A 27,926-nucleotide genomic window follows, 5' to 3' on the forward strand; every position below is an offset into this window, starting at 1 on the left:
AGGGCCAAGAACAGAGCCCTGGGGGACACCAGTGGTGAGAGCGCGTGGTGAGGAGACAGATTCTCGCCACGCCACCTGGTAGGAGCGACCTGTCAGGTAGGACGCAATCCAAGCGTGGGCCGCGCCGGAGATGCCCAACTCGGAGAGGGTGGAGAGGAGGATCTGATGGTTCACAGTATCGAAGGCAGCCGATAGATCTAGAAGGATGAGAGCAGAGGAGAGAGAGTTAGCTTTAACAGTGCGGAGCGCCTCCGTGATACAGAGGAGAGCAGTCTCAGTTGAATGACTAGTCTTGAAACCTGACTGATTTGGATCAAGAAGGTCATTCAGAGAGAGATAGCGGGAGAGCTGGCCAAGGACGGCACGTTCAAGAGTTTTGGAGAGAAAAGAAAGAAGGGATACTGGTCTGTAATTGTTGACATCGGAGGGATCGAGTGTAGGTTTTTTCAGAAGGGGTGCAACTCTCGCTCTCTTGAAGACGGAAGGGACGTAGCCAGCGGTCAGGGATGAGTTGATGAGCGAGGTGAGGTAAGGGAGAAGGTCTCCGGAAATGGTCTGGAGAAGAGAGGAGGGGATAGGGTCAAGCGGGCAGGTTGTTGGGCAGCCGGCCGTCACAAGACGCGAGATTTCATCTGGAGAGAGAAGGGAGAAAGAGGTCAGAGCACAGGGTAGGGCAGTGTGAGCAGAACCAGCGGTGTCGTTTGACTTAGCAAACGAGGATCGGATGTCGTCGACCTTCTTTTCAAAATGGTTGACGAAGTCATCTGCAGAGAGGGAGGAGGGGGGGGAGGATTCAGGAGGGAGGAGAAGGTGGCAAAGAACTTCCTAGGGTTAGAGGCAGATGCTTGGAATTTAGCGTGGTAGAAAGTGGCTTTAGCAGCAGAGACAGAGGAGGAAAATGTAGAGAGGAGGGAGTGAAAGGATGCCAGGTCCGCAGGGAGGCGAGTTTTCCTCCATTTCCGCTCGGCTGCCCGGAGCCCTGTTCTGTGAGCTCGCAATGAGTCATCGAGCCACGGAGCGGGAGGGGAGGACCGAGCCGGCCTGGAGGATAGGGGACATAGAGAGTCAAGGGATGCAGAGAGGGAGGAGAGGAGGGTTGAGGAGGCAGAATCAGGAGATAGGTGGGAGAAGGTTTGAGCGGAGGGAAGAGATGATAGGATGGAAGAGGAGAGAGTAGCGGGGGAGAGAGAGCGAAGGTTGGGACGGCGCGATACCATCCGAGTAGGGGCAGTGTGGGAGGTGTTGGATGAGAGCGAGAGGGAAAAGGATACAAGGCAGTGGTCGGAGACTTGGAGGGGAGTTGCAATGAGGTTAGTGGAAGAACAGCATCTAGTAAAGATGAGGTTGAGCGTATTGCCTGCCTTGTGAGTAGGGGGGGAAGGTGAGAGGGTGAGGTCAAAAGAGGAGAGGAGTGGAAAGAAGGAGGCAGAGAGGAAAGAGTCAAAGGTAGACGTGGGGAGGTTAAAGTCGCCCAGAACTGTGAGAGGTGAGCCGTCCTCAGGAAAGGAGCTTATCAAGGCATCAAGCTCATTGATGAACTCTCAGAGGAAACCTGGAGGGCGATAAATGATAAGGATGTTAAGCTTGAAAGGGCTAGTAACTGTGACAGCATGGAATTCAAAGGAGGCGATAGACAGATGGGTAAGGGGAGAAAGAGAGAATGACCACTTGGGAGAGATGAGGATCCCGGTGCCACCACCCCGCTGACCAGACGCTCTCGGGGTGTGCGAGAACACGTGGGCGGACGAAGAGAGAGCAGTAGGAGTAGCAGTGTTGTCTGTGGTGATCCATGTTTCCGTCAGTGCCAAGAAGTCGAGGGACTGGAGGGAGGCATAGGCTGAGATGAACTCTGCCTTGTTGACCGCAGATTGGCAGTTCCAGAGGCTACCGGAGACCTGGAACTCCACGTGGGTCGTGCGCGCTGGGACCACCAGAGTAGGGTGGCCGCGGCCACGCGGTGTGGAGCGTTTGTATGGTCTGTGCAGAGAGGAGAGAACAGGGATAAACAGACACATAGTTGACAGGCTACAGAAGAGGCTACGCTAATGCAAAGGAGATTGGAATGACAAGTGGACTACACGTCTCGAATGTTCAGAAAGTTAAGCTACGTAGCAAGAATCTTATTGACTAAAATGATTAAAATGATACAGTACTGCTGAAGTAGGCCAGCTGGCAGTGGGTGCGTTGTTGACACTACACTAATCAAGTCGTTCCGTTGAGTGTAATAGTTTCTGCAGTGTTGCTATTCGGGGGCTAGCTGGCTAGCTAGCAGTGTTGTTTACGTTACGTTGCGTTAAAAGAACGACAATAGCTGGCTAGCGAACCTAGAAAATCGCTCTAGACTACACAATTATCTTTGATACAAAGACGGCTATGTAGCTAGCTACGATCAAACAAATCAAACCGTTGTACTGTAATGAAATGAAGTGAAAATGTGATACTACCTGTGAATGCGACCGGGTTGTTGAGTTCTATACAGAAGACGTTGGCTAGCGTTGATGACTACAGACAGCTCTACAGCATAGTGAGACAGGCTAGCCTAGCTAAATAGGATGACTACAGACAGCTCTACAGCATAGTTAGACAGGCTAGCCTAGCTAAATAGGATGACTACAGACAGCTCTACAGCATAGTGAGACAGGCTAGCCTAGCTAAATAGGATGACTACAGACAGCTCTACAGCATAGTTAGACAGGCTAGCCTAGCTAAATAGGATGACTACAGACAGCTCTACAGCATAGTTAGACAGGCTAGCCTAGCTAAATAGGATGACTACAGACAGCTCTACAGCATAGTTAGACAGGCTAGCCTAGCTAAATAGGATGACTACAGACAGCTCTACAGCATAGTTAGACAGGTTAGCCTAGATAAATAGGATGACTACAGACAGCTCTACAGCATAGTGAGACAGGCTAGCCTAGCTAAATAGGATGACTACAGACAGTACAGTATGGGGAGCACAGAGATACCATTAGATGGCTGTCTGGCTGGGATGAGATTATGATTTTAAAGAATAAAACATTATAAAGTCATTAAATAAAACTAAGTAATATACACAACTAAAATATTTTATTATTTCATAGTAATTTCCTATTTGTCTATGTGGACCTGACAGAGACAATGGAATACTTTCAATGTTTTGGCAATGGAATGTTCTCTATTTTTGGCATTAGAATTTCCATTAGAAAGCTATAACCATTTTGATATAATTATTTCATAATTAATTTTTTGGTTTAATTTCTTTTAATCGAAACTGAAATCGAAAACCAGGATTTATTTTTAAATAATCGAACAGAAACCGACCATATTTAAAAAACCACTAATCGCTCAGGACGAAAAGACAGTGTAGGCTACACTAATTACATGTGGCATGGGAGGAGAAAGCGAGAGAGAGACTAAGGGACAGAGAAAGAAGAAGAAAGAGCAAGACAGACAGACAGACAGACAGACAGACAGACAGACAGACAGACAGACAGACAGACAGACAGACAGACAGACAGACAGACAGACAGACAGACAGACAGACAGACAGACAGACAGACAGACAGACAGACAGACAGACAGACAGACAGACAGACAGACAGACTAAGGAACAGGGGGTTGTAATCATAACAACCACAGGAACAGAGGGTTGTTATCATACCAGACACAGAGACAGAGGGTTGTTATCATACCAGACACAGAGACAGAGGGTTGTTATCATACCAGACACAGAGACAGAGGGTTGTTATCATACCAGACACAGAGACAGAGGGTTGTTATCATACCAGACACAGAGGATTGTTATCATACCAGACACAGAGGATTGTTATCATACCAGACACAGACGGTTGTTATCATACCAGACACAGAGGGTTGTTATCATACCAGACACAGAGGGTTGTTATCATACCAGACACAGAGGGTTGTTATCATACTAGACACAGAGGGTTGTTATCATACCAGACACAGAGGGTTGTTATCATACTAGACACAGAGACAGAGGGTTGTTATCATACCAGACACAGAGACAGAGGGTTGTTATCATACTAGACACAGACACAGAGGGTTGTTATCATACCAGACACAGAGGGTTGTTATCATACTAGACACAGACACAGAGGGTTGTTATCATACCAGACACAGAGGGTTGTTATCATACCAGACACAGACAGAGGGTTGTTATCATACCAGACACAGAGACAGAGGGTTGTTATCATACCAGACACAGAGACAGAGGGTTGTTATCATACCAGACACAGAGGGTTGTTATCATACCAGACACAGAGACAGAGGGTTGTTTTCATACCAGACACAGAGGGTTGTTATCATACCTGACACAGGGACAGAGGGTTGTTATCATACCAGACACAGAGACAGAGGGTTGTTATCATGCCAGACACAGAGACAGAGGGTTGTTATCATACCAGACACAGAGACAGAGGGTTGTTATCATACCAGACACAGAGACAGAGTTTTGTTATCATACCAGACACAGAGACAGAGGGTTGGTATCATACCAGACACAGAGGGTTGTTATCATACTAATATAGATACAGAATAATATCATACCAGTTATCATACAGACCAGTAGTTACACAGACACAGAGGGTTGTTACACAGACACAGAGGGTTGTTATCATACCAGACACAGAGGGTTGTTATCATACCAGACACAGAGGGTTGTTATCATACCAGACACAGAGACAGAGGGTTGTTATCATACCAGACACAGAGGGTTGTTATCATACCAGACACAGAGACAGAGGGTTGTTATCATACCAGACACAGAGATCATACCAGACACAGAGACAGAGGGTTGTTATCATACCAGACACAGAGGGTTGTTATCATACCAGACACAGAGGGTTGTTATCATACCAGACACAGACACAGAGGGTTGTTATCATACCAGACACAGACAGGGTGTTGTTATCATACCAGACACAGAGGGTTGTTATCATACCAGACACAGACAGAGGGTTGTTATCATACCAGACACAGACAGAGGGTTGTTATCATACCAGACACAGAGACAGGGGGTTGTTATCATACCAGACACAGAGACAGAGGGTTGTTATCATACTAGACACAGAGGGTTGTTATCATACCAGACACAGACAGAGGGTTGTTATCATACCAGACACAGACAGAGGGTTGTTATCATACCAGACACAGACAGAGGGTTGTTATCATACCAGACACAGAGACAGAGAGTTGTTATCATACTAGACACAGAGACAGAGGGTTGTTATCATACCAGACACAGGGACAGAGGGTTGTTATCATACCAGACACAGGGACAGAGGGTTGTTATCATACTAGACACAGAGACAGAGGGTTGTTATCATACCAGACACAGAGGGTTGTTATCATACCAGACACAGACAGGGTGTTATTATCATACCAGCCACAGTGCGTGCAGGGACAGACTCTTTGTTGATCCAGAAGGCTACTTGCGACAGCACCACCACCATAATCAGAGGGATGTATGTCTGAATCAGGTAGTAGCCTAGCTTCCTCTGTAGTAGAAAATGAACTACCATGACAGAGTAGATACCTGGAAGATAAACAGAATAAGTATCAGTAGAGTAGAGTAGAGTAGTGTAGTGTAGTGTAGTGTAGTGTAGTGTAGTGTAGTGTAGTGTAGTGTAGTGTAGTGTAGTGTAGTGTAGTGTAGTGTAGCAGTGTAGTAGTGTGATGTAGTAGTGTAGTGTAGTAGTGTAGTGGTGTAGTAGTGTAGTAGTGTGATGTAGTAGTGTAGTGTAGTGTAGTAGTGTGATGTAGTAGTGTAGTGTAGTGTAGTAGTGTAGTGTAGTAGTGTAGTAATGTGATGTAGAAGTGTAGTGTAGTAGTGTAGTGTAGTGTAGTAGTGTAGTGTAGTGTAGTGTAGTAGTGTAGTGTAGTGTAGTAGTGTAGTGTAGTGTAGTAGTGTAATGTAGTAGTGTAGTAATGTGATGTAGTAGTGTAGTGTAGTAGTGTAGTAGTGTAGTGTAGTAGTGTGATGTAGTAGTGTAGTGTAGTGTAGTAGTGTGATGTAGTAGTGTAGTGTAGTGTAGTAGTGTGATGTAGTAGTGTAGTGTAGTGTAGTGTAGTGTAGTAGTGTAGTGTAGTGTAGTAATGTGATGTAGTAGTGTAGTGTAGTAGTGTAGTGTAGTAGTGTGATGTAGTAGTGTAGTGTAGTGTAGTAGTGTGATGTAGTAGTGTAGTGTAGTGTAGTGTAGTGTAGTGTAGTGTGTAGTAGTGTAGTGTAGTAGTGTAGTGTAGTAGTGTGATGTAGTAGTGTAGTGTAGTGTAGTAGTGTAGTGTAGTGTAGTAGTGTAGTGTAGTGTAGTAGTGTAGTAGTGTAGTGTAGTAGTGTAGTGTAGTAGTGTGATGTAGTAGTGTAGTGTAGTGTAGTAGTGTGATGTAGTAGTGTAGTGTAGTAGTGTAGTGTAGTAATGTGATGTAGTAGTGTAGTGTAGTAGTGTAGTAGTGTAGTGTAGTAGTGTAGTAGTGTAGTGTAGTAGTGTAGTAGTGTAGTGTAGTAATGTGATGTAGTAGTGTAGTGTAGTAGTGTAGTGTAGTAGTGTAGTAGTGTAGTGTAGTAGTGTAGTAGTGTGATGTAGTAGTGTAGTGTAGTAGTGTAGTAGTGTGATGTAGTAGTGTAGTGTAGTGTAGTAGTGTAGTGTAGTGTAGTAGTGTGATGTAGTAGTGTAGTGTAGTAGTGTAGTAGTGTGGTGTAGTAGTGTAGTGTAGTGTAGTAGTGTGGTGTAGTGTAGTAGTGTGGTGTAGTGTAGTGTAGTGTAGTGTAGTATTGTGATGTAGTAGTGTAGTGTAGTAGTGTAGTAGTGTGGTGTAGTGTAGTGTAGTGTAGTATTGTGATGTAGTAGTGTAGTGTAGTAGTGTAGTAGTGTAGTAGTGTGATGTAGTAGTGTAGTGTAGTGTAGTAGTGTGATGTAGTAGTGTAGTGTAGTAGTGTGATGTAGTAGTGTAGTGTAGTAGTGTAGTGTAGTAATGTGATGTAGTAGTGTAGTGTAGTAGTGTAGTAGTGTGATGTAGTAGTGTAGTGTAGTGTAGTAGTGTAGTAGTGTGATGTAGTAGTGTAGTGTAGTGTAGTAGTGTGATGTAGTAGTGTAGTGTAGTGTAGTAGTGTAGTGTAGTGTAGTAGTGTGATGTAGTAGTGTAGTGTAGTAGTGTAGTAGTGTGGTGTAGTAGTGTAGTGTAGTGTAGTGTAGTAGTGTGGTGTAGTGTAGTAGTGTGGTGTAGTGTAGTGTAGTGTAGTATTGTGATGTAGTAGTGTAGTGTAGTAGTGTAGTAGTGTGGTGTAGTGTAGTGTAGTGTAGTATTGTGATGTAGTAGTGTAGTGTGGTAGTGTAGTAGTGTAGTAGTGTAGTAGTGTAGTAGTGTGATGTAGTAGTGTAGTGTAGTGTAGTAGTGTGATGTAGTAGTGTAGTGTAGTAGTGTAGTGTAGTAATGTGATGTAGTAGTGTAGTGTAGTAGTGTAGTAGTGTGATGTAGTAGTGTAGTGTAGTGTAGTAGTGTAGTGTAGTAGTGTTGTAGTGTGATGTAGTAGTGTAGTGTAGTGTAGTAGTGTGATGTAGTAGTGTAGTGTAGTGTAGTAGTGTAGTGTAGTGTAGTAGTGTGATGTAGTAGTGTAGTGTAGTAGTGTAGTAGTGTGGTGTAGTAGTGTAGTGTAGTGTAGTGTAGTAGTGTGGTGTAGTGTAGTAGTGTGGTGTAGTGTAGTGTAGTGTAGTATTGTGATGTAGTAGTGTAGTGTAGTAGTGTAGTAGTGTGGTGTAGTGTAGTGTAGTGTAGTATTGTGATGTAGTAGTGTAGTGTAGTGTAGTGTAGTAGTGTAGTAGTGTAGTAGTGTAGTAGTGTGATGTGATGTAGTAGTGTAGTGTAGTAGTGTAATAGTGTAGTAGTGTGGTGTAGCAGTGTAGTGTAGTAGTGTAGTAGTGTAGTAGTGTGATGTTGTAGTGTAGTGTAGTGTAGTGGTGTAATAGTGTAGTGTAGTAGTGTGGTAGTGTAGTGTAGTAGTGTAGGGGTAGTGTAGTGTAGTGTAGAGTAGAGAAGTATAGTGTAGAGTAGTATAGTGTTTTGTAGTAGTGTGGTAGTGTAGTGTAGTAGTGTAGTAGAGTATGGTTGTGTAGTGTAGTGTAGTAGTGTAGTGTAGTCATGTAGTGTAATGTAGTAGTGTTGTGTAGTAGCGTAGTATAATACTGTAGTGTAGTGCAGTGTAGTAGTGTATTGTACTAATGTAGTGTGGTAGTGTAATGTAGTTGTGTAGTGTAGTAGTGTAGTAGTGTATTGTACTAATGTAGTGTAGTAGTGTAGTGTAGTGTAGTGGTGTAGTGTAGTAGAGTAGTAGTGTAGTAGTGTATTAGTGTAGCGTAGTAGTGTAGTAGTACAGTGTAGTTGTGTAGTAGTATAGTGTAGTGGTGTAGTGTAGTAGTGTAGTAGTGTAGTGGTGTAATGTTCTAGTGTAGTAGTGTGGTGTAGTAATGTAGTAGTGTAATGTAGTAGTGTAGTGTAGTGGTGTGTAGTGTAGTAGTGTAGTGTTGTAGTGTAGAGTAGTAGTGTACTGTAGTGTAGTAGTGTAGTGTAGTAGTGTAATGTAGTAGTGTAGTGCAGAGTAGTGTTGTAGTGTAGTTTTGAGTAGTAGTGCAGTGTAGTCTAGTGTAGTAATGTAGTATTGTAAAGTAGTAGTGTAGTGTAGTAGTGTGGTGTGTTAATGTAGTAGTGTAGTGCAGAGTAGTGTTGTAGTGTAGTTTTGAGTAGTAGTGTAGTGCAGAGTAGTGTTGTAGTGTAGTTTTGAGTAGTAGTGTAGTGGAGTCTAGTGTAGTGTAGTAATGTAGTATTGTAAAGTAGTAGTGTAGTGTAGTAGTGTGGTGTGTTAATGTAGTAGTGTAGTGTAGTGTGTAGTGTAGTGTAGTAGTGTATTGTATTAATGTAATATAGTAGTGTAGTTTTGAGTAGTGTAGTAGTGTAGTAGTGTGGTAGTGTAGTGTAGTGTAGTGTGATGTAGTAGTGAATTGTATTAATGTAATGTAGTGGTGTAGTAGTGTAATGTAGTAGTGTAATGTAGTAGTGTAGTGTAGTGTAGTAGTGTATTGTATTAATGGAATGTAGTGGTGTAGTAGTGTATTGTAGTAGTGTAGTAGTGTGGTAGTGTAGTGTAGTAGTGTAGTAATGTAGGGTTGTGTAGTGTAGTAGTGTAGTGTAGTCATGTAGTGTAATGTAGTAGTGTGTGTAGTACTGTGTGTTGTAGTGTGGTAGTGTAGAAGTGCAGTCTAGTTGTGTAGTAGTGTAGTAGTGTAGTAGTGTGTGTAGTGGTGTGTGTAGTGTAGGCATGTAGTGTAATGTAGTAGTGTCGTGTAGTAGTTAATTGTACTAATGTAGTGTGGTAGAGTAATGTAGTAGTGTGTGTAGTAGTGTGGTAGTGTAGAAATGCAGTCTAGTAGTGTAGTAGTGTAGTAGTGTGTGTAGTGGTGTGTGTTGTGGAGAAGTGCAGTCTAGTAGTGTAGTAGTGTGTGTAGTGGTGTGTGTAGTAGTGTGTGTAGTACTGTGTGTAGTAGTGTGTGTAGTACTGTGTGTAGTAGTGTGTGTAGTAGTGTGGTAGTAGTGTGTGTAGTAGTGTGGTAGTGTAGAAGTGCAGTCTAGTAGTGTAGTAGTGTAGTAGTGTGTGTAGTGGTGTGTGTAGTGTAGTAGTGTGTTAGTGTAGAAGTGCAGTCTAGTTGTGTAGTAGTGTAGTAGTGTGTGTAGTGGTGTGTGTAGTGGTGTGTGTAGTGTAGTAGTGTGTTAGTGTAATGTAGTAGCCTCTCTCTACCTCTTTCTCTCTCCCTCTTTTTATCTCTCCCTCTGTCTCTAATTTTACATGTGATGTAACCTACAGTGGGTCCTTACCTGTGTTGGATTTGAACGTCTCCTTGGATAACCTCTGTCCCACCAGGTCATACTGGAGCAGACTGATAGACTCCTGAGGACAGTCTACAGAAGATTCCAGACCCTTCCTCCAGGTAAAGGTGATCTCACTGCTCGTGTAAGCATCTGATGCATTCAGAAACAAGTTCATTCAGTTGTCATAACATTCGTATGTATAATGTTGACAGAAACTACAAGACATCGTAGGTGTCTGAAATGGTCCCTGTTCCTTAAATTAGGGCACTAGAAAGGGGATATAGAGCAAACTGTTTTGAGGAAGCTGGAGCACAAGGGTGTGAATTTACCTGTTTCAGTGCCATAAGCAAACCTTTTTTTAAATGATAAATCACTTCAAAATTACTTTTAGGGCTGTCAAACGATTTTTTAAAAATGTAATCGATGTAGTCGAAGGATTTGCTGTAATTCATCGCGATTAAATCGTGAATTTGCTCAAAATGTTTGCTTTTCCAATACCAAAAACATTACATGAATATGACAGCCCTAATTCCTTTAGAAAAAGACCCAGAGAAAGGAGATCCTAGACTGACTACTCACAGCTGCCGAACTTGAGAGGACAGGCATGTCCGTCCATAGGGAAGTCCATGAGACTCATGGGGCACTCTGCACTGATGGTTAGTCTGAGATACACATAGAAGACATTACACTTCTGATTTCATCATCTGTGTAAAAACTGTGTATACAGTACAACACAACTGGTTTCCTATGTGCAGAGCAGCACTGCAAACGGCATTTTATTTTTCATAGTCTTAATTGACAGTCTTATTTGGCTGGGGTTCTACAGGAGGGTCCAGGGAGGAGGGGCTACCTCATGGTGAAGGGGTTCTACAGGAGGGTCCAGGGAGGAGGGGCTACCTCATGGTGAAGGGGTTCTACAGGAGGGTCCAGGGAGGAGGGGCTACCTCATGGTAAATGGGTTCTACAGGAGGGTCCAGGGAAGAGGGGCTACCTCATGGTGAAGGGGTTCTACAGGAGGGTCCAGGGAGGAGGGGCTACCTCATGGTGAAGGGGTTCTACAGGAGGGTCCAGGGAGGAGGGGCTACCTCATGGTGAAGGGGTTCTACAGGAGGGTCCAGGGAGGAGGGGCTACCTCATGGCGAAGAGGTTCTACAGGAGGGTCCAGGGAGGAGGGGCTACTTCATGGTCAAGAGGTTCTACAGGAGGGTCCAGGGAGGAGGGGCTACCTCATGGTGAAGGGGTTCTACAGGAGGGTCCAGGGAGGAGGGGCTACCTCATGGTGAAGGGGTTCTACAGGAGGGTCCAGGGAGGAGGGGCTACCTCATGGTGAAGGGGTTCTACAGGAGGGTCCAGGGAGGAGGGGCTACCTCATGGTGAAGGGGTTCTACAGGAGGGTCCAGGGAGGAGGGGCTACCTCATGGGGAAGAGGTTCTACAGGAGGGTTCAGGGAGGAGGGGCTACCTCATGGGGACAAGGAGGGGCTACCTCATGGTGAAGGGTTCTACAGGAGGGTCCAGGGAGGAGGGGCTACGTCATGGTGAAGGGGTTCTACAGGAGGGTCCAGGGAGGAGGGGCTACCTCATGGTGAAGGGGTTCTACAGGAGGGTCCAGGGAGGAGGGGCTACCTCATGGTAAAGGGGTTCTACAGGAGGGTCCAGGGAGGAGGGGCTACCTCATGGGGAAGAGGTTCTACAGTAGGGTCCAGGGAGGAGGGGCTACCTCATGGTGAAGGGGTTCTACAGGAGGGTCCAGGGAGGAGGGGCTACCTCATGGTGAAGGGGTTCTACAGGAGGGTCCAGGGAGGAGGGGCTACCTCATGGGGAAGAGGTTCTACAGGAGGGTTCAGGGAGGAGGGGCTACCTCATGGGGACAAGGTTCTACAGGATGGTCCAGGGAGGAGGGGCTACCTCATGGTGAAGGGGTTCTACAGGAGGGTCCAGGGAGGAGGGGCTACCTCATGGGGAAGAGGTTCTACAGGAGGGTCCAGGGAGGAGGGGCTACCTCATGGGGAAGAGGTTCTACAGGGGAGTCCAGGGAGGAGGGGCTCGGGCTCAGGTTACCTCATGGTATAGAGGACGGTCCCGTTCTGCATGATGCGGAACAGCTTGTTGGGAGTGGTCATGTTGTGGGCGATGGACTTCCTGGAGTTCCTGAAGAACGTGTCGGGTGTCCAGATCTTATCCACCATCTTGTTGTTGAGACGCAGGATCTCCACGGCGCCGTCGTACTTCAGCCTCTCGTCCACCCAGGTCTGTCTGAAGAACATGTCGATGGTGTACTCCTGAGGAGGAGATAGAAGGCCGAGCTTTAGATGACTGATCACCAGACAGGTTCTGGATCTAGAATGTAGATCTAGAATCTATATTCTACAGTCCTGGAGAAGGCCAGAGGAATGTACAGTATGATATGCAGGTCCTGCTCCAAACCACAGACATAATACATATGTTTCTAACTAACTGTCTACAGTTAAATCCATTCGAACAAGCCAGTCCAGAGAGATTATGAGATGATTAGGACAATAACTACCTATAGATATTCATTCATCAATGCATTTGAGCATTCAGTTTGCTTGACATATTGATCTAGAAGCTGAAATAAACATTCTGCCAGACCAGGACCCTCCACTAGTTAGTGTATTGAAACAGACTAATCAAACTAAATGGCTCATTATCTACACTATAATGCAGTCTACCCATAAGGCAGCTGTGCAGTGGAACATTTTATTTTAGGAATGTTTATTGAACCTTTATTTAACTAGGCAAGTCAGTTAAGAACAGATTCTTATTTACAGTGAAGGCCTACCCCGGCCAAACCCTAACCCGGACGACGCTGGGGCAATTGTGCACCGCCCTATGGTACTCTCAATCACGGGCCGGTTGTGATACAGCCTGGAATCGAACCAGGGTCTGTAGTGACTCCTCTAGCACTGAGATGCAGTGCCTTAGACCGCTGCTCCACACGGGAAGCTCAGTTGTCACCCGTATGTAATGACAGTATGTAAACATAACATATAAAGTTGCTAATTTACATTCACAGTTGCTAATTTACATACATTATGTGACAATAAGCCTATGTGGGAATATGCTGAGTGTCTCTTACCATTTCCACATCTGATACTGGTCCAAAACTGGTGACGAAGATATCTGTTTTCACCTCTGTAATCATACCTGAAAAGGATATAGTGATTTTAATTGTTGCCCATTAAAATATGGAAAAGCTGTAGACTATAAACAATTATTTTAGAGAATCTAATCAGGTAAAAATACTGTACAATGTAATATCCCAACTAGGCTATTTCCCATTTATTCAATGAAAGGTTCTGTAGATGTAAGATACAGGAAAATAAATCAGAATAGAGGTCTAGGACAGTCCCACCTCCGGATCCTGGCCGCAATCGGTTGTCATATCCATCTAGTAGTCGGTCCAGAATACGGGTGATGTTTTCACCTGCGTAGCTTTCTTGTCCATAGACACGGCCAACACTGAAATCAATACAATAATAATTGATGGAAGTTTATGCTGCCCTGTGTAAGCCTATAAACTTAGTAGGTTGAACCTATTAGGATTGGTATGTTCATTATCATACATCATATATATACATTCAATAAACTATAGAGGCCTACCCAATGATACAATTACAAAAAGGTTATTTTACTCACCAGGTCAAAGTGACCAAAATCAGAATCATGATACCCATCCTTGCCAGCAGGTTATGCAAAACGTTCCCTGTCAAACTCTGAGTGTAAATTAAATAGTCAGCCTTTCTCTGTCCTCCGCTAGTCTAAACTGAATGTATTTTAAACACAAGGATTTGTGAAGTAATCGAATTAGGAGATTAGCACAGAAAATCCAACCCATGTTTAGACTGGGACACTTGTTAGGAAAAGAGAGTGATGACAGAATAGATGGAGAAATGTAAACATTTGAACTGTTATTGTATACTCGGGGAACTATACTCTTCCAGTTGTTAAAATGTATAATCTCGGATGGAATTTCAAGGCTATGTGTGTTATTTTTAGATCAAGATTCTTGACCCCTTGACCATTGCGCGTCTAAACAGCAGGTGGCGCTCTCTGTTCCTTTTGGCGGTTCAGCCACCGGAAACTCAACTAGCGAGGAAGTAACTCCAGAATGTTTCTGGAAAAACTACCAGACTGGCGTAAACACCGTGCTATACAATTTTGGTCATATTTTCTAACCAGCTTATGCGTATAAGTATATGTTTTGGAATGGTTACAGATCGTTGTGTCGGTACAAGTTAGGACCTGAACATCGTTTGAGAGAATAAACAACATTTAGCTAGCTAGCTAGCCGGTTAGCTAAGTATCAGATCAGGAGGCGTGAGACGGTCGCTAGCCAGCAGCATGTCGGTCCACTTCGAGGAGAGAAGTGGTGTTATCCCGTGTAAAACACCATGGGGAAACTGGTCCCAAACCATGGAGGAGGTATTTATTGAAGTGAATGTACCACATGGGACATCTGGCAAAGAAGTCAAATGTAACCTGGGGTCCAAACAGATAGAACTACACGTCAAAGGACAACAAGTCTTCAAGGTAGGCATCACAACAAACACATTTCAAAGTAACGTAGTGAATGTTAATAAGGGTTAGCTACAGGAACAAAATCAGAACATTCTGGAATGAAAATGGATGGCCCCCCCCTTTAGTAAAAATATATTTAACTTAACCCCACCCTGAACGTTTTTGCAGAGAAAAACAAACAAGTGACCCTCCTTTACCCCAAATAATAATGAAAACAAAGGGGATATCAGAGAACACGTCTACTGTTCAACTTCACTTCTTGGACAGACCAAAGCCTTAGATATGCAGTTTTAGAAAGTGATCTTAGTCCTAAGCATTACATGGATGGCACACAGGCCTGCGGGCCAGGAGGTTATGGATTCGCAGACCACGATGGACAAGAGTAGGGGTGGAAAGATCTCCTGTAACGTAAAAGCATTGCATGATTCTATCATCATGTTTTCAGGTCCGAGGAAAAATACCCTTTTCATAAAAATGTCATGCAATTCTAAGTCATTTTTAGAATAATATTTTTTAATACCACACAAATTACTGAAATTCCAGGCTAAGACTGGGCAGAGAGATTGGCCTAATGTCTTATCACATTTCTCCAATGCCAAATCAGTGTTTCTTGTTTGCAACGAAACTGTCCCTGTTTGCAAATAATTAAATCTGAGATGTCATTAGGAATCTGAGCATGGTACTTATAAAAGTTAGGCCTACCTTTCCCACCCAGACAGAGGCCTACCAATGCAGAAAAATGTAAGCTTTAACTGCTGGCTACTCTTCCATGTCTTATCCCAACGAGAGAAGGTCACCAGTGTTTCCTTAAAAGTTGTCAGGGTTTAAACATCCTTCTATTTTACCGAAAATTTACATCTTAATCAATTTGATTACTTCCCAAGCAAAGTCTATTTTTTTGTCTCCTCTGCTAAAGGTTGTAGCTCCGCCTCTAAACATCAAAGAAAGGAAACCATATGCATCATGGTAACTTGTAACTTGTTCACGTGTATTTTAAAGCTTGTTTCTAGAATAAAACATTGCCGAACAAAACGCTGTTATACACTAGATCACTTTATATGATCAGATCCGTTTTTATTTTCTTCAAAATCTTAAACTAACACGGGGTAGGTCTGGGCTTTTTTCCCTTTTCTTTAATTAAAGGTAGGCCTATGGCATACCCCCTCAATTTGAGTCTTGGTTTTAACTTACCCTACCTCCATGTCAGTGACAGACTGTTATTTAAAGAGTGCATGGTGGGTGAAGGAATTGACAGACAAATCTATGGATATAGCAGCCTAATTATATCTGTCAAACAGGTAGGCCAACCAAGGTTGCCAGGTGCACAGTGTTTCCTCCGACACATTGGTGCGGCTGGCTTCTGGGTTGGATGCGCGCTGTGTTAAGAAGCAGTGCGTCTTGGTTGGGTTGTGTATCGGAGGACGCATGACGTTCAACCTTCGTCTCTCCCGAGCCCGTACGGGAGTTGTAGCGATGAGACAAGATAGTAGCTACTAAAAAACAATTGGACACCACGAAATTGGGGAGAAAGGGGGTTAAAAAAAATAAACGATGTTGAAATTAATTATGCTTATTTGAATTGAACTTTTAGCACCATGAGCTGTCAATTTTGAGTTAATTGTGCCGTTGCTGCTTCAAGTTTCAGCACTGGAACGTCTTATTGTGAAGTCAATAACTCTGATAAATACATCAGGGGTAAGAAACATCTTATTTTTAATCAATTATAGTAGTAGCAAGCTATTGAAGTTGATCTCCCTCTTCTTCATGCCCTCTGTCTCAAACCGAACAGAACATCAGCTAGTCCACAAGCAAGATTCTTTTCAGAAGAAGCCTTTCCCCTGAACAGCCATTGGTTAGGCAGCACACAATAAAACGTTTTTGATCAGCAAGAGATTCATGGTTGGAGTATCCATTGCCGTGTGTAATGCAGCCTAGTTTATTTAACACCATCCCAGCAGCTATCCTAGAAATCTAACTTTGGTCTGTGCTTCTCCGAGCAGCTATGGATCATTTGATTGAGACCACACTAAGTAGTCTATAGGCACACTTGATATTGCACGCCCAGCGGAAAATCAGAGATGACACATCAATATGTAGCCTAATAAGCAACTCATTCTAAAACATTGACATTTCATAAATTACATGACCCTCCCCTGGACTAGATGATTCAAAAAATACTTAAAGCCTCTCCTTGACTGCAATTGGAAAAAGCATGACCCTCCCCCATGTAATCAAATGTGTACATGCTGAGGCCAAACTCATCTTGTTTTACCTGCATAGGTGACTCCCAGATAATTACCACGACATGTATATTCCCAAGTACACATTTCAATATAGCTACATCTTTATATGCATATTATAACATAGTTATCTACATAATGGTTTCTTGGTGAAGGTGCTTCTCTCTGATTCAGGTCAGCCTAACGTAGCAGGTGTTCCCACGGGAAACGGAAGTTAGGTTTAAATACCGTATCCCTGAGAAACCCGTATATGCTAGATTCAGGTGAATTTGTGTAGTCATGTGATTGTAAAACTGCAAGCTTATTGGTCTGTTTTTAATTACCGGTTTATTGGTTGCAAGTAGGATTGTGTTTGCTTATAGTCATGTCTCTTGTACTTCCAGGGTAAATTATTTGGCATCACTGTTGCGGATGAAGGAACGTGGACATTAGGTGGGTTTCTACTAATTCAAATCAACACAATGGTTGAATGTAAACCTTGCATAATAAATCAGTCTTTCACTCCCCATCCCGTGGAGAAGTCATTAGCAGATATTGGTTGAAAATAAAGCCTAAGCGATCACTCTCCACACGTCTTTTCCAGAGGACAAGTGTCTGATCCGTATCGTGCTGATGAAGACTAACAGGGAGGCAGGTAACTGCTGGTCCTCTCTGCTAGAGGGAGAGTACTGTGCTGATGCCTGGCTCCAGGACCAGATGCAGAAGAAACTAACTCTGGAGAGGTTCCAGAGAGAGGTGAGTCATACGAGACAGTCCCACTCAGAGCCTAAAACACTTGACTACACTTCTCAATGGCCTCTTTCCTTCATCCACATTATCTGTAAAACACAGATGGAGGCATATTAACATGCAGGCTTTCTTCTCTACATTAAATGAATGTTGCTGTGTCACTTCCCACTGTGTCAACAGAACCCTGGCTTTGACTTCAGTGGAGCAGAGATCTCTGGGAACTTTGCAGGCGGTGGGCCAGACTTCTCCAGCTTGCAGAAGTGACAGTTGTTAAACAGGAAAGGGGACCCACCCCACAGTATGCAGAGACTGTCAAATGGACACTGTTGAGGCTTGCTAAGGCCTAGGGATGAAGAGATTGTGCTGTGTTTATAACCAAGTGGGAAGGTGGTATTTACCACATACGACTGGGGAAAATCCATTTGAAGGCCCCTTCGACTGGTAATTACTGGTGGGAAACTACTCGTTATTTAATATATCGGCCATTATCCCTGAGCACCGACTTGTCCCACATGCTGACCTCTTGTCACCTACAAATGAAATTACATTTTCAGCAGTTAAATCTAAATGTTTTTGAACACTAATTTGTTTACAAGCATGGTGTTTCTCAACCGTTCAAAGCATATGAATGCAGCCAACTGATATTTAACTTCATAACTGTAGTTATACCTTCCCGCTTTGGTTACGAACTCAGTGCAGGATGAGCAGTTGCCTTTGGGCAAAGAACAGACAATGATTAGAATATTCTATCATTTGAAACTATAAGCCATAACTGTACAAACCCACATCCTGCCTTTTCTTTCAACCCTTGTATCCATTCAGGATTGGCTTTTATTTATTCTGCCAAACCTTTCAGACTGCATTGCCACAATAAATTAAATAGCTGCCGGTATGTAAATTCTGCTGTGGATTTATAATAAATGGCTGAAAAGTTGTTTTGATGGATGTAGTTTCAGAACATTGACAGTGCAACCAAACAGCTTTTCAATATCGTTTTATTGAAAGGTGTAAACACATGGGTTGAACAGGTGGTGCAAATCCAATCTTAAGGAAAAGTTTTCAAATTCCAGAACATCAACTTCAAATTCTTAACGAACAACTTCATTTTTCAGATCAATTGTGGGGCCTATGGTCAAATAGTCTAGCAAATGCAAATCACAAACTTAATTTCCTATATCTACTGTGCTTACTTAAGTGACTTAAGAGTGCATTTTTCAAATGGTTGTTTTCCAAAGGCTAAGATTTTGTCACAAAACAAGGTAATTCAACATCGCATTATGTAATCGTGATTGTTGTTAGTAACCGTTGTTAGTAATAGTTAACATTATATTAGAAGATAGTGGTCGTGTCCAAAATGGCACCCTAGTGGGATACCATGTCATCCACAGCCAGTTTCAGCATGCTAACCTGCAAGCTAAAAACCAATGCATGTGCAGGATCACCTCACCGCCGAGGAAACCCTCACCGCCGAGGAAACCCTCACCGCCGAGGAAACCCTCACCGCCGAGGAAACCCTCACCGCCGAGGAAACCCTCACCGCCGAGGAAACCCTCACCGCCGAGGAAACCCTCACCGCCGAGGAAACCCTCACCGCCGAGGAAACCCTCACCGCCGAGGAAACCCTCACCGCCGAGGAAACCCTCACCGCCGAGGAAACCCTCACCGCCGAGGAAACCCTCACCGCCGAGGAAACCCTCACCGCCGAGGAAACCCTCACCGCCGAGGAAACCCTCACCCTCGCCGCCGAGGAAACCCTCACCGCGAGTGAAACCCTCGCCGAAACCCTCACCGCCGAGGAAACCCTCACCGCCGAGGAAACCCTCACCGCCGAGGAAACCCTCACCGCCGAGGAAACCCTCACCGCCGAGGAAACCCTCGCCGCCGAGGAAACCCTCGCCGCCGAGGAAACCCTCACCGCCGAGGAAACCCTCACCGCCGAGGAAACCCTCACCGCCGAGGAAACCCTCACATGTCCTCCACAAGTACAATAAAAAAACATCAATATTTCAATAGTAAAAAAGGAACCATTCACCTTGGGTAGAGGAGTGTGCATTTAGGCCAGTTCATCAACCTAGGGTGGAAGTTAAGGGTTTTGGGTCCGATTTCTTGGTTCCATTGTTTTTGCATTTTCACAAAACCCTTCTCCCTCCTCTTCCACATAGTGGACTGAGGACCTAGGTGGTTCTATACTTCATTGCTTAAAACCAGCAACCACGATAGAATACTATGCAGAGTATTCATGTTGGTACTGATTCAGATAAGAACATACTGTATACACGCGTGCACGCATTTCAACCAGGAAGGATTTAACCTTTGCTAGGTGGCAGCGGATAAACCACTCTTGACCGGGCATTACTCCCTTAGTGTGCGTTCTCAATGGCACCCTATTCCCTTCAAGGAACAAAAGCAGCTCTTATCAAAAGTAGTGCACTATATAGGGAATAGGGTGCCATTTCAGATGCACACTTAGTCAATGAAGCAGATGCAGGCTAATAAATAGTGAGCTTATTCAAAAAGTACCATGAGAACAAAAACCAGGAAAGGGGGAAATAAGTTTGTTACAGGTTTTCCCCTTAAAGAACTGCATTATCCATAATGCAGTTCTGTAAGGGAAATAGGTTAGTGATGGAGGTAGGTGACCACGTAGCAACAGCAGAGTACAAGAAGTTGTAGTTTTTTGGGGGGGCTCTTAGGCAATTTCTTTCCTCCCCCATTTAAACTGAAAAACAAAATGTTTTTTTTAGGGGAGAAGTGGTAACCTACTCCTTTTGTATCAGTGTATTCCTACTTTGGTATCAGTGGTCACCCAGCCCCAGGGTTCAGTAGGCGGACTCGGGGATTGTGGGCATATGGGCGATCTTGTAGTAGCTGTGTTTCAACGTGCGTTGCGTTCTGCCAGAGAGGATCCAACGAAGCCTCTGGCTGTTGGGCCTGGAGACCCTGGTGGTTGAATACTCAATGAGACACTTCATAACCAACTCTGTCACGATAACCAGGTCTCCTTCTCGGACCTGAGGAAATACCAAGAAACGGTGGAGAGGAAAAACAGAATTATCATGCAGAACGTCCGAGCAGCAATTTCTTTTAAAACCCTGTCAAATCAGAGAGCTTTTGTTTTTCAGTTTCCCCCTTTGTATCATTAACAACCCAGAGAAGGTTCCCAATTCCAAAGGTTCTAAAATGGAACATGACCTACATGTTCAATCAACTTGCCTACATTTGCCATGAACCCTCAACATTAGGTAATCCGTTGAGCAATAGTCCTTGGTGCTCCAACACGCAGAGCTCCACACCTTATTCTCTGTAGCGACTGCAATACTTTTGACCAGGCCCATAGGGCTCCATTCAGGACACAGAACACCTTCCGATGCTGGGTTGTGTTCACTCGGCACCAAACGGGGTGGGAGGGGGGACCTTGGGCTAGTCCAATAAGAAACTTGTTTTATTTGAGCGTGTCTTCCCTCTCGTTTTCCATTTCAATCATTTACTGTTGTACGCCCTAATGAACACAACCCTGTTACAACAGACATGTTTGGGGAGTGATGACACTGGGGTGGTAGCCTGAATCCCAGATCTTTTTGTAACCTCTTGCCAACAGCTATTCCCAATGTTTGGTGTGACAACAGACGCAAAGACAGTACAAACAGATCGGAGTCCAGGCTAGCTGGCTAGACAGTAAACACTCACAGTGAGTTGCTGCTGTAGACACCGGAAGGTGTTGAGCAGCTGGTCTATGTGCTCATGGTCATGTTGCTCCTGAAGCTCCAAGGCCAACAAGGACAGGGCAAGCAGAGAGGGCTGTGGAGAGAGAAAGAAGGAGAAGAAAGAAATTAGGTTAGTATGAAAACTAAATATTAAGAGTGATCTTTTTATATATACATTTTACAGTTGGTTTTAAACTATTTTGAGTACGTCTTTCACCCTCAAAGCTCATAAACCCCTTTCCCAACTGCCCAAAATAGGCCGAGCTGCAATGTCACAACATGAACTAGCCTACATGCCCCTTGCTCCTGTATTTTATAGTCAAGTTAAATTGGTTTTCCTTGACACATAGTATTGAGATATTCTGAATTAGACAAACACATTTGTTTTGACACACAGAACTACGGTATCTTACCTTGACTTTGGAGAAAGTGAAAGAGCAATGGCAGGCTTTCAGCTGTGCTTCTAGTCTCTCAACGTTCATGATCTCCTTGCTATGGAGAGAGAATTTGTTTTAATAAATTAATGTTCAAGTTGCTTGTAGAGTAAGAGGCATAAGAGATTAAGGGAAATTGTCATATGTAAATGACATGATGCACTGAACCAAAACATCAAACGCAACAGGGGTGGTGATACAGTCCTTGCCATAATACAGACCTGTTAATTGAAATGCATTCCATGTGACTACCTCAAAGCTGGTTGAGAGAATGCCAAGAGTGTGCAAAGCTGTCAAGGCAAAGGGTGGCTATTTGAGGAATCAAAAATATATTTTGATTTAACACGTTTTTGTTAGTACATGATTCCATGTGTTATTTCATAGTTTTGTGACGTCTTCACTAGTATTTTACAAAGTAGAATAATAGTAAAGAATTAAGAAAAAGCCCCGAATAAGTAGGAGTCCAAACTTATGACTAGTAGAGTATATATGTGAAACTGAGTTTTAGTTAAATGCATCAACTTTATCCACATTATCCAAATCCCCCTGATATCCAGAGCCACTACTTTTAGAGAGTATTCACAGCATGTTTTAACACAAGCCATCAGACAGACTCAATCAGCTGCTTTGTGGAACGGCTTCATAATGAACTAATAACACAACAGCTGATTTATCTACTAACCGAGTGCACAAGTTGACTGCAGGTATTTCAAAAAAATATTCCTAATTATGAAAAACCATATTAAATCATACTGTGGGGTATCTCAAAATATTTACATTTACATTTAAGTCATTTAGCAGACGCTCTTATCCAGAGCGACTTACATAGCCTGATATACGGTATCAGGGGGTGTCAAAGTCATTTTTCACCGGGGGCCACATTCGGTCTCCCACGAAGACCGGAAGGGCGCACTAAAATCAGGTGATTATTAGCGAACTGGACACAGTTAAGAAACATGTAGGTCCATTATCCTTTCTACCATTTGTCATTTTAAAGTGTATCGAGTTAGTATCTTATTTTATTCAAAACACCCACAGGCCGAATGCCATATGTTTGACACCCTCGATATATACAGTATACCGTCCAAGCCTAGTATATCTACAGTCATCGTACCAGTCATCTTCAAGCGTGTCCTGTATCCGGCTGTAGAACAGCCTGAGGAAGTAGAGGGCTGTGGGGGCTTTGACCTTCCAGTAGAGTTTCTGCAGAATGATCTTCTCCATCCTCATCATGTCAGACACAGTGAAGCGGTTCTGGCTGATCCGGATCAGCTCGTTGGCCATGGGGACATTCTTCTTCTCCTCCGTGGTCTTCACAGCGATGTAGAAACAGGACAGGCCCACGCATGACAGGTGCTTCGGCTGGATCTGGGGATGGGAGAAAGGTTAAAGGGTGTTTAAAATGAGTTCTTGAATGTCATTCATTTTAGGGGTAATCGTTGAAACATTTCCACAGTGAAGAGCCTGTACAAGATTCTGATATTACAGAATAGACATGTATGATTTTACAGTCCTTGCACCAAGTTAACAGTCATGCGTTTCTCCTCCCTTGCTTACTCAGCTAAAACCAAATGAATAAAAAGACATAGATTGGAATAATTCCTAATCAAACCCCGTCTGATGTCCAGGTCTTACCTTCATGACAGCGAGAAGCGATCCAGCAGGTTGACGGCCAGGGAGAAGGTCTCTGCACTGAAGCCAAAGAACCTGGTCAGAGACAGGAGGTCCTTCACCTCGTACTCCCTGAGCCGGGCGGTCATCCTCAGGCCGTTGTCATGGGCCGTCTCAATGATCCTCAGCCCGCTCAGCTTGGGCTGGTACCTGAATTCCTGGTCAGTCAAGGCCTTCAACTGCACAGCAAAGGCCAGAGCCCCTGGTCCAGTCACTGTGTGAAGCATCTATGGAGAGGGAGAGAATGTAGTTATGCCATTATTAAAGTACATTATTCATTCAAGGGAATTGATTCATAAGAGGGGTGGGTATCATTTGTGGAACGTTCCAACAGGAATCTGTTCCAAAAACTTGGTATGGTACAAGGATGCCCACAACAATGCATACAAAAGTAGCACAAACAATTCACCTAGCTAACTAACTGCAGAATAGGCATCAACTCACCACGTTAGCTTATTCTTAATGTTTGTCCATGGGCTACCAGAGTGAGGACAGACATTTTTCGGAATTAACACATTAAGTGGAAAAACGTTGTATGCGTTTTGTTGGCAACCTTGTTATTTGAGAAGCTTTTCGAACAGATTCCTGTTGGAACCCACCCGAATAACTCCTTAAATATTAAGCTTTTTCCAGTTAGGACAGTAACCATTTCGTTACATCTGTGTAAGAAGAGGGATAGTATTAATAATATTTCACATAAACCATGAGTAGCCTGGCCTACTTAAAACAAGTTTGGGGATGTTTTGGCAGTATGTGTCACAATGGTACTGGTATGTTGGAAACGTGTGAATATTTTGGAGAAGTTACTGCCCAAAGCTATTACTCCTAATATTGAGCCCATTACACTCACTGGAGTATGTGATTTAGGCTTTGAAAGGGCTTTTAGGCTACCAGTGCCAGCCACTGGCTGCTGGTAAACTGACTTTAAAAAACAAAAAAATGGAGCTCAAACTCTGCTCTTAGCGAAAATGTGTTTTGAGTTGCCTTTCTAGCTAATACCCCATGTTAGAGTTGACATTTCCGTAAAATAAAGTACTTCTCAAATGTTGATTACTTGTCCTTATAATTCACCTGATGATTAGACGTATGATGTGGGTTCCTGGATCGCCGGTTTACCTGGGAGGGGGGTCCCTGGGTAAGATACGGTTCAAGTCCCCTGATCTAGCTGATTACAGTCTATCGTCATGTCCTCCTTCTCCCCGGTCACCATGAATATGTATAACGAACTGGATCGAACTGGTCTGAAACCTACTATAGGGGGAGGCAACTTACTACTTACTGTATGGGACATGTCTGGACATGTTAAAAAAGTAGCTCGTCTATCACATACACCCGCCAAATGATATAAGTATCTCTCTGTGTAAACCGTTAGACATCCAGTTGAAACGAACAATAAACCAATACCATTTAAAATAGAAAAACGACAAAATCTTTACTAGTGTGAGATGTGAACAAATAAAAAGTTAAGGAGCCTGCGTCTTTACGCAGCGAGGTCTGTCAGGACATGTTCCCTGCCCATAGAGACCAATGGAGGAGCCGAAACACCGACGGTAGTGACTTAAACGCAGCTAATACTACAACAACGTATACATATTTCGGATCCAAAACAACAAGTGTCTGCATTATCAATTGGATGTTATTGTTAAAATTGCATCTACAACAGAGATTATTCACAAAACAGGCGCTTTTATGAGTTGAAGGCACAGAAAATGGGACAGTAGGCCATGGCAAAATAAACCGGTAACCCGTTAAGGCTACAACATCCAAAATAACTCAACGACCATGTAGGATATCGTTGAAACAATATGGCTACATAACGACACGGTTCACCATTGTAACTAGCGCCTGGAAATCAACGAGAAAGATGTATAATGGTGAAAATGAGTGCTCTTACCTTGTATTTGATGAGGAGCGTTGGTTGTTGCAGTGGAACGTATCCAAACGTATAAAAGACAATAGTTACAGGAACAGATTACAGTAGGTACTTCAAAATAAGAAAGCATTCAGCAAATTTAATTCAACCTCCTATGCACACCCCTTACCCTTGGCGTAAGGCGAAAGAAAAGGGTTTTTCAGCCTTTAGTACTACTCCAAGACCATGCCCAAAAATAGCAAGGTCTAATTGGCCAGTGGTGAAACGACACACCCTACTTCTCCGTTTTCATTCGATATAAACCCATCCATCAGCAAGAAAGTCACACCCTTCACAGTAGTGGGTGGGGTTATGTTATCATGGGCAGAGTAGAGGCAGGTCTTTGGAGAAAGAACGAGCCCCGGCACCTTGGAACGCACAGAGTTCCTTTCGAACTCACTGTCCTATCTCCAGGATATGTGTTAGGCCATATTGTGGACACGCTGAACAGTTTGTTGCACACGGTCTATTGTTGCACAAAGTAAATGGCATCTATAGAACCATTAGGCATGTGCAGTGTGTCAGCCTACTGTTATACATTGAGTTTCCATAAATGTAATGCATGTCAATTATTTATGAACCATTGTGCATTTAGTTCCAAACAACCATTTGCAGATTGTCTTTCTTCTGTAACATTTTCACAATGAATGTAAAACCAACAATTCAGAAAATGTACACTATTTGGTAACTGGAAACCAGTAGCTCTGTGCCTGGACCAGAACAGTCTAGAAAGCCAGGGGCTCTGGAAACCAGTATCTCTGTGCCTGGATGGACTCCAGAACAGTCTAGAAAGCCAGGGGCTCTGGAAACCAGTATCTCTGTGCCTGGACCACTCCGTCATTGCTCTGGACTCCAGAACAGTCTAGAAAGCCAGGGGCTCTGGAAACCAGTATCTCTGTGCCTGGACCACTCCGTCATTGCTCTGGACTCCAGAACAGTCTAGAAAGCCAGGGGCTCTGGAAACCAGTATCTCTGTGCCTGGACCACTCCGTCATTGCTCTGGACTCCAGAACAGTCTAGAAAGCCAGGGGCTCAAGGCGGAGAGAGTGTGGTGGTGCTTTGACACCCTATTAGCCTGTGTCGACATGAGAAGAGCTACAAACCAAACTTAAGAGCTGTCAGAATGTATTCATGAACATTGAATGAAAGAGGAGGTGAAAACATTTTTCAAAGTAGCTTTATTAATAGCGAGCAAATACAAATCTATATGAGATAGGGTATAATCAATCACTTCTATAAGACGACTTCTTTTAAAGATTGTTTAACTATAATCTTGGACACTTTAGGATAACATTTATATTTTGTAGTTTTAGTGTAAATTTCAAATAACAATTGAAAGAAGCTCATTTTGTTCTTCTGGAATATTGTTCTTAATTTCAGACAAATACACCTTGGTGGTTGATCTATAGCCATCAAATGACACAATCCCAACCGCCAGAGCACAAAGATCACTACTATTTAAGTAGGTAGACTAATCCATAGATCATATTCCACAGAGTCACAGTTTGTGAAATAAAGTTCTTATTTCTTATAAATAGACAATCGTAACAACCTCTTGCAGGTTGCAGCGTCCTTAATAAAAGACTTACAGATTTTCAGTGGAATAAGACGAGTCACTAGTCAATACATAGAACAGTCAGGGTAAATAAACCCTGACAACAGCATGGAAAACACATTTATTAACCTAATGAACTACTTAATAAACTCTGGGGGATTTTAATCTGAAAATTGTTGTCTTGCAGCCTGAATGCCAGTCGGTTACTGCTCTCTTACCAACTGCTTTCTAGAACAGAAACAGACTGGCACCTCAGCTAGTTATCTTATGCTTATTGAAGACAGTAATGTGTAAAATATCATGCAGAGAAGCATGCTATAGAGCATCAGCTTTTATTCAACCAAAGTTGCATCCCCAATATCACCCTATATAATGCACTACTTTATAGCCCTATATATATATAGCCTATATACTTTCTGACTATTAGAGAACGTGTGTACTAATATGCTGAGCTGTATGGAAGACTCCAAGACTAGGTATTAGGTAAGAACATCACTTGAAGAGTTCAGGAAGGAGAGCACAGCACAGCAAGGAATGCATCCGAAATGGCACTCTATTCCTTTTGTAATGCACTATTTTTGACCAGAGGCTTAGGTCAAAAGTAGTGCACATTATAGGGAATAGGGTGCCACCCTGGTCAAAAGTAGTGCACATTATAGGGAATAGTGTGCCACCCTGGTCAAAAGTAGGGCATATTATAGGGAATAGGGTGCCACCCTGGTCAAAAGTAGTGCACATTATAGGGAATAGGGTGCCATTTAGGATGCACAAATATTTTTACAAAAATGTAGCTTCGAATCACACTGTAAAAAATAGTAAGCTCAATAGATTGTTAATTGTCAATAGGGGAAGAATAAAACAGCCATCCTTTTGGCGTGGTAGAAAGTCAGTCTTCTAATTTAAATTCCTTCCTGCTGTTAGGGAGCACGCAGACGGAAGACTAAAGAAGCTATGAAAAGAAAAAGAAAAAGCTCAGGTCATTGATTTGAACAGGAGACAAGCCGGCAGGCTAGCAGACACAAGCATTCATACTGCATGCCCAGGAAAGTTAGAATGCATTAACAGAACATTAGCCTACTTGACAAACTATACTACTTTGACATTTTCTGAACTCAATGGGAATTGTGTACGGTACATTAATGGACATGACGATTATATAACTAAAAGTAGGCTACACGTAAGCTAGTATTTTAAAAGGACCAGTATTTTGCATGTGGCAATCACAAGACTAATTGTTCACTACATAATGACCCCTCGCTTGAAGCAGGTTAATACTATG

General features: G+C 43.4%; 4 protein-coding genes across 5 annotated transcripts in view; 1 reads left to right on the forward strand and 3 right to left on the reverse strand.

Annotated features, from left to right (window-relative positions):
* Nucleotides 1-13,642, reverse strand: part of gabra6a (gamma-aminobutyric acid type A receptor subunit alpha6a) — a 40,405-nt gene extending 26,763 nt beyond the window's left edge. Inside the window, exons 1-7 of the mRNA XM_046324192.1 lie at nucleotides 13,521-13,642; nucleotides 13,237-13,343; nucleotides 12,961-13,028; nucleotides 11,922-12,142; nucleotides 10,441-10,523; nucleotides 9,868-10,011; nucleotides 5,387-5,539 (exon numbers count right to left, since the gene is read on the reverse strand). Coding sequence (XP_046180148.1) covers nucleotides 5,387-5,539; nucleotides 9,868-10,011; nucleotides 10,441-10,523; nucleotides 11,922-12,142; nucleotides 12,961-13,028; nucleotides 13,237-13,343; nucleotides 13,521-13,558 — 814 coding nt within the window. The 5' untranslated portion in view covers nucleotides 13,559-13,642. The remainder of the gene's footprint in view (nucleotides 1-5,386; nucleotides 5,540-9,867; nucleotides 10,012-10,440; nucleotides 10,524-11,921; nucleotides 12,143-12,960; nucleotides 13,029-13,236; nucleotides 13,344-13,520) is intronic.
* Nucleotides 13,643-13,965: 323 nt separating this feature from the next.
* nudcd2 (NudC domain containing 2) lies at nucleotides 13,966-18,305 on the forward strand. The gene is made up of 4 exons (XM_046323560.1): nucleotides 13,966-14,414; nucleotides 17,026-17,074; nucleotides 17,226-17,377; nucleotides 17,552-18,305. The coding sequence occupies exons 1-4, from the start codon at nucleotides 14,226-14,228 to the stop codon at nucleotides 17,633-17,635; spliced, it is 474 nt and encodes a 157-aa protein (XP_046179516.1). The 5' UTR covers nucleotides 13,966-14,225; the 3' UTR covers nucleotides 17,636-18,305.
* A 1,859-nt stretch (nucleotides 18,306-20,164) lies between these two features.
* Nucleotides 20,165-25,256, reverse strand: LOC124010838 (cyclin-G1-like). Its single transcript, XM_046323559.1, is given in 7 exon segments — nucleotides 20,165-20,382; nucleotides 21,059-21,169; nucleotides 21,489-21,567; nucleotides 22,624-22,877; nucleotides 23,145-23,158; nucleotides 23,161-23,407; nucleotides 25,075-25,256. Coding segments are annotated over 6 exon segments (897 nt in total). The 5' UTR covers nucleotides 25,075-25,256; the 3' UTR covers nucleotides 20,165-20,190.
* Nucleotides 25,257-26,251: 995 nt separating this feature from the next.
* Nucleotides 26,252-27,926, reverse strand: part of LOC124011406 (septin-8-A-like) — a 28,226-nt gene continuing 26,551 nt past the window's right edge. For both annotated transcript variants that reach the window (XM_046324745.1, XM_046324744.1), the window contains exon 11: nucleotides 26,252-27,596. In XM_046324745.1, the coding sequence (XP_046180701.1) occupies nucleotides 27,542-27,596 (55 nt within the window). In that variant the 3' untranslated portion in view covers nucleotides 26,252-27,541. The remainder of the gene's footprint in view (nucleotides 27,597-27,926) is intronic.

Source organism: Oncorhynchus gorbuscha, linkage group LG23, assembly GCF_021184085.1.
Source record: "Oncorhynchus gorbuscha isolate QuinsamMale2020 ecotype Even-year linkage group LG23, OgorEven_v1.0, whole genome shotgun sequence".
Classification (NCBI taxonomy): domain Eukaryota; kingdom Metazoa; phylum Chordata; class Actinopteri; order Salmoniformes; family Salmonidae; genus Oncorhynchus; species Oncorhynchus gorbuscha.

What these genes read in the sequence shown, in the direction of transcription:
- nudcd2 (XM_046323560.1), top strand. Translation starts at nt 14,226, where the DNA reads ATGTCGGTCCACTTCGAGGAGAGAAGTGGTGTTATCCCGTGTAAAACA. An exon ending in AAGGACAACAAGTCTTCAAG is followed by an intron (nt 14,415 to 17,025) that starts GTAGGCATCACA and finishes TTGTACTTCCAG; the next exon opens with GGTAAATTATTTGGCATCAC. An exon ending in TGAAGGAACGTGGACATTAG is followed by an intron (nt 17,075 to 17,225) that starts GTGGGTTTCTAC and finishes CGTCTTTTCCAG; the next exon opens with AGGACAAGTGTCTGATCCGT.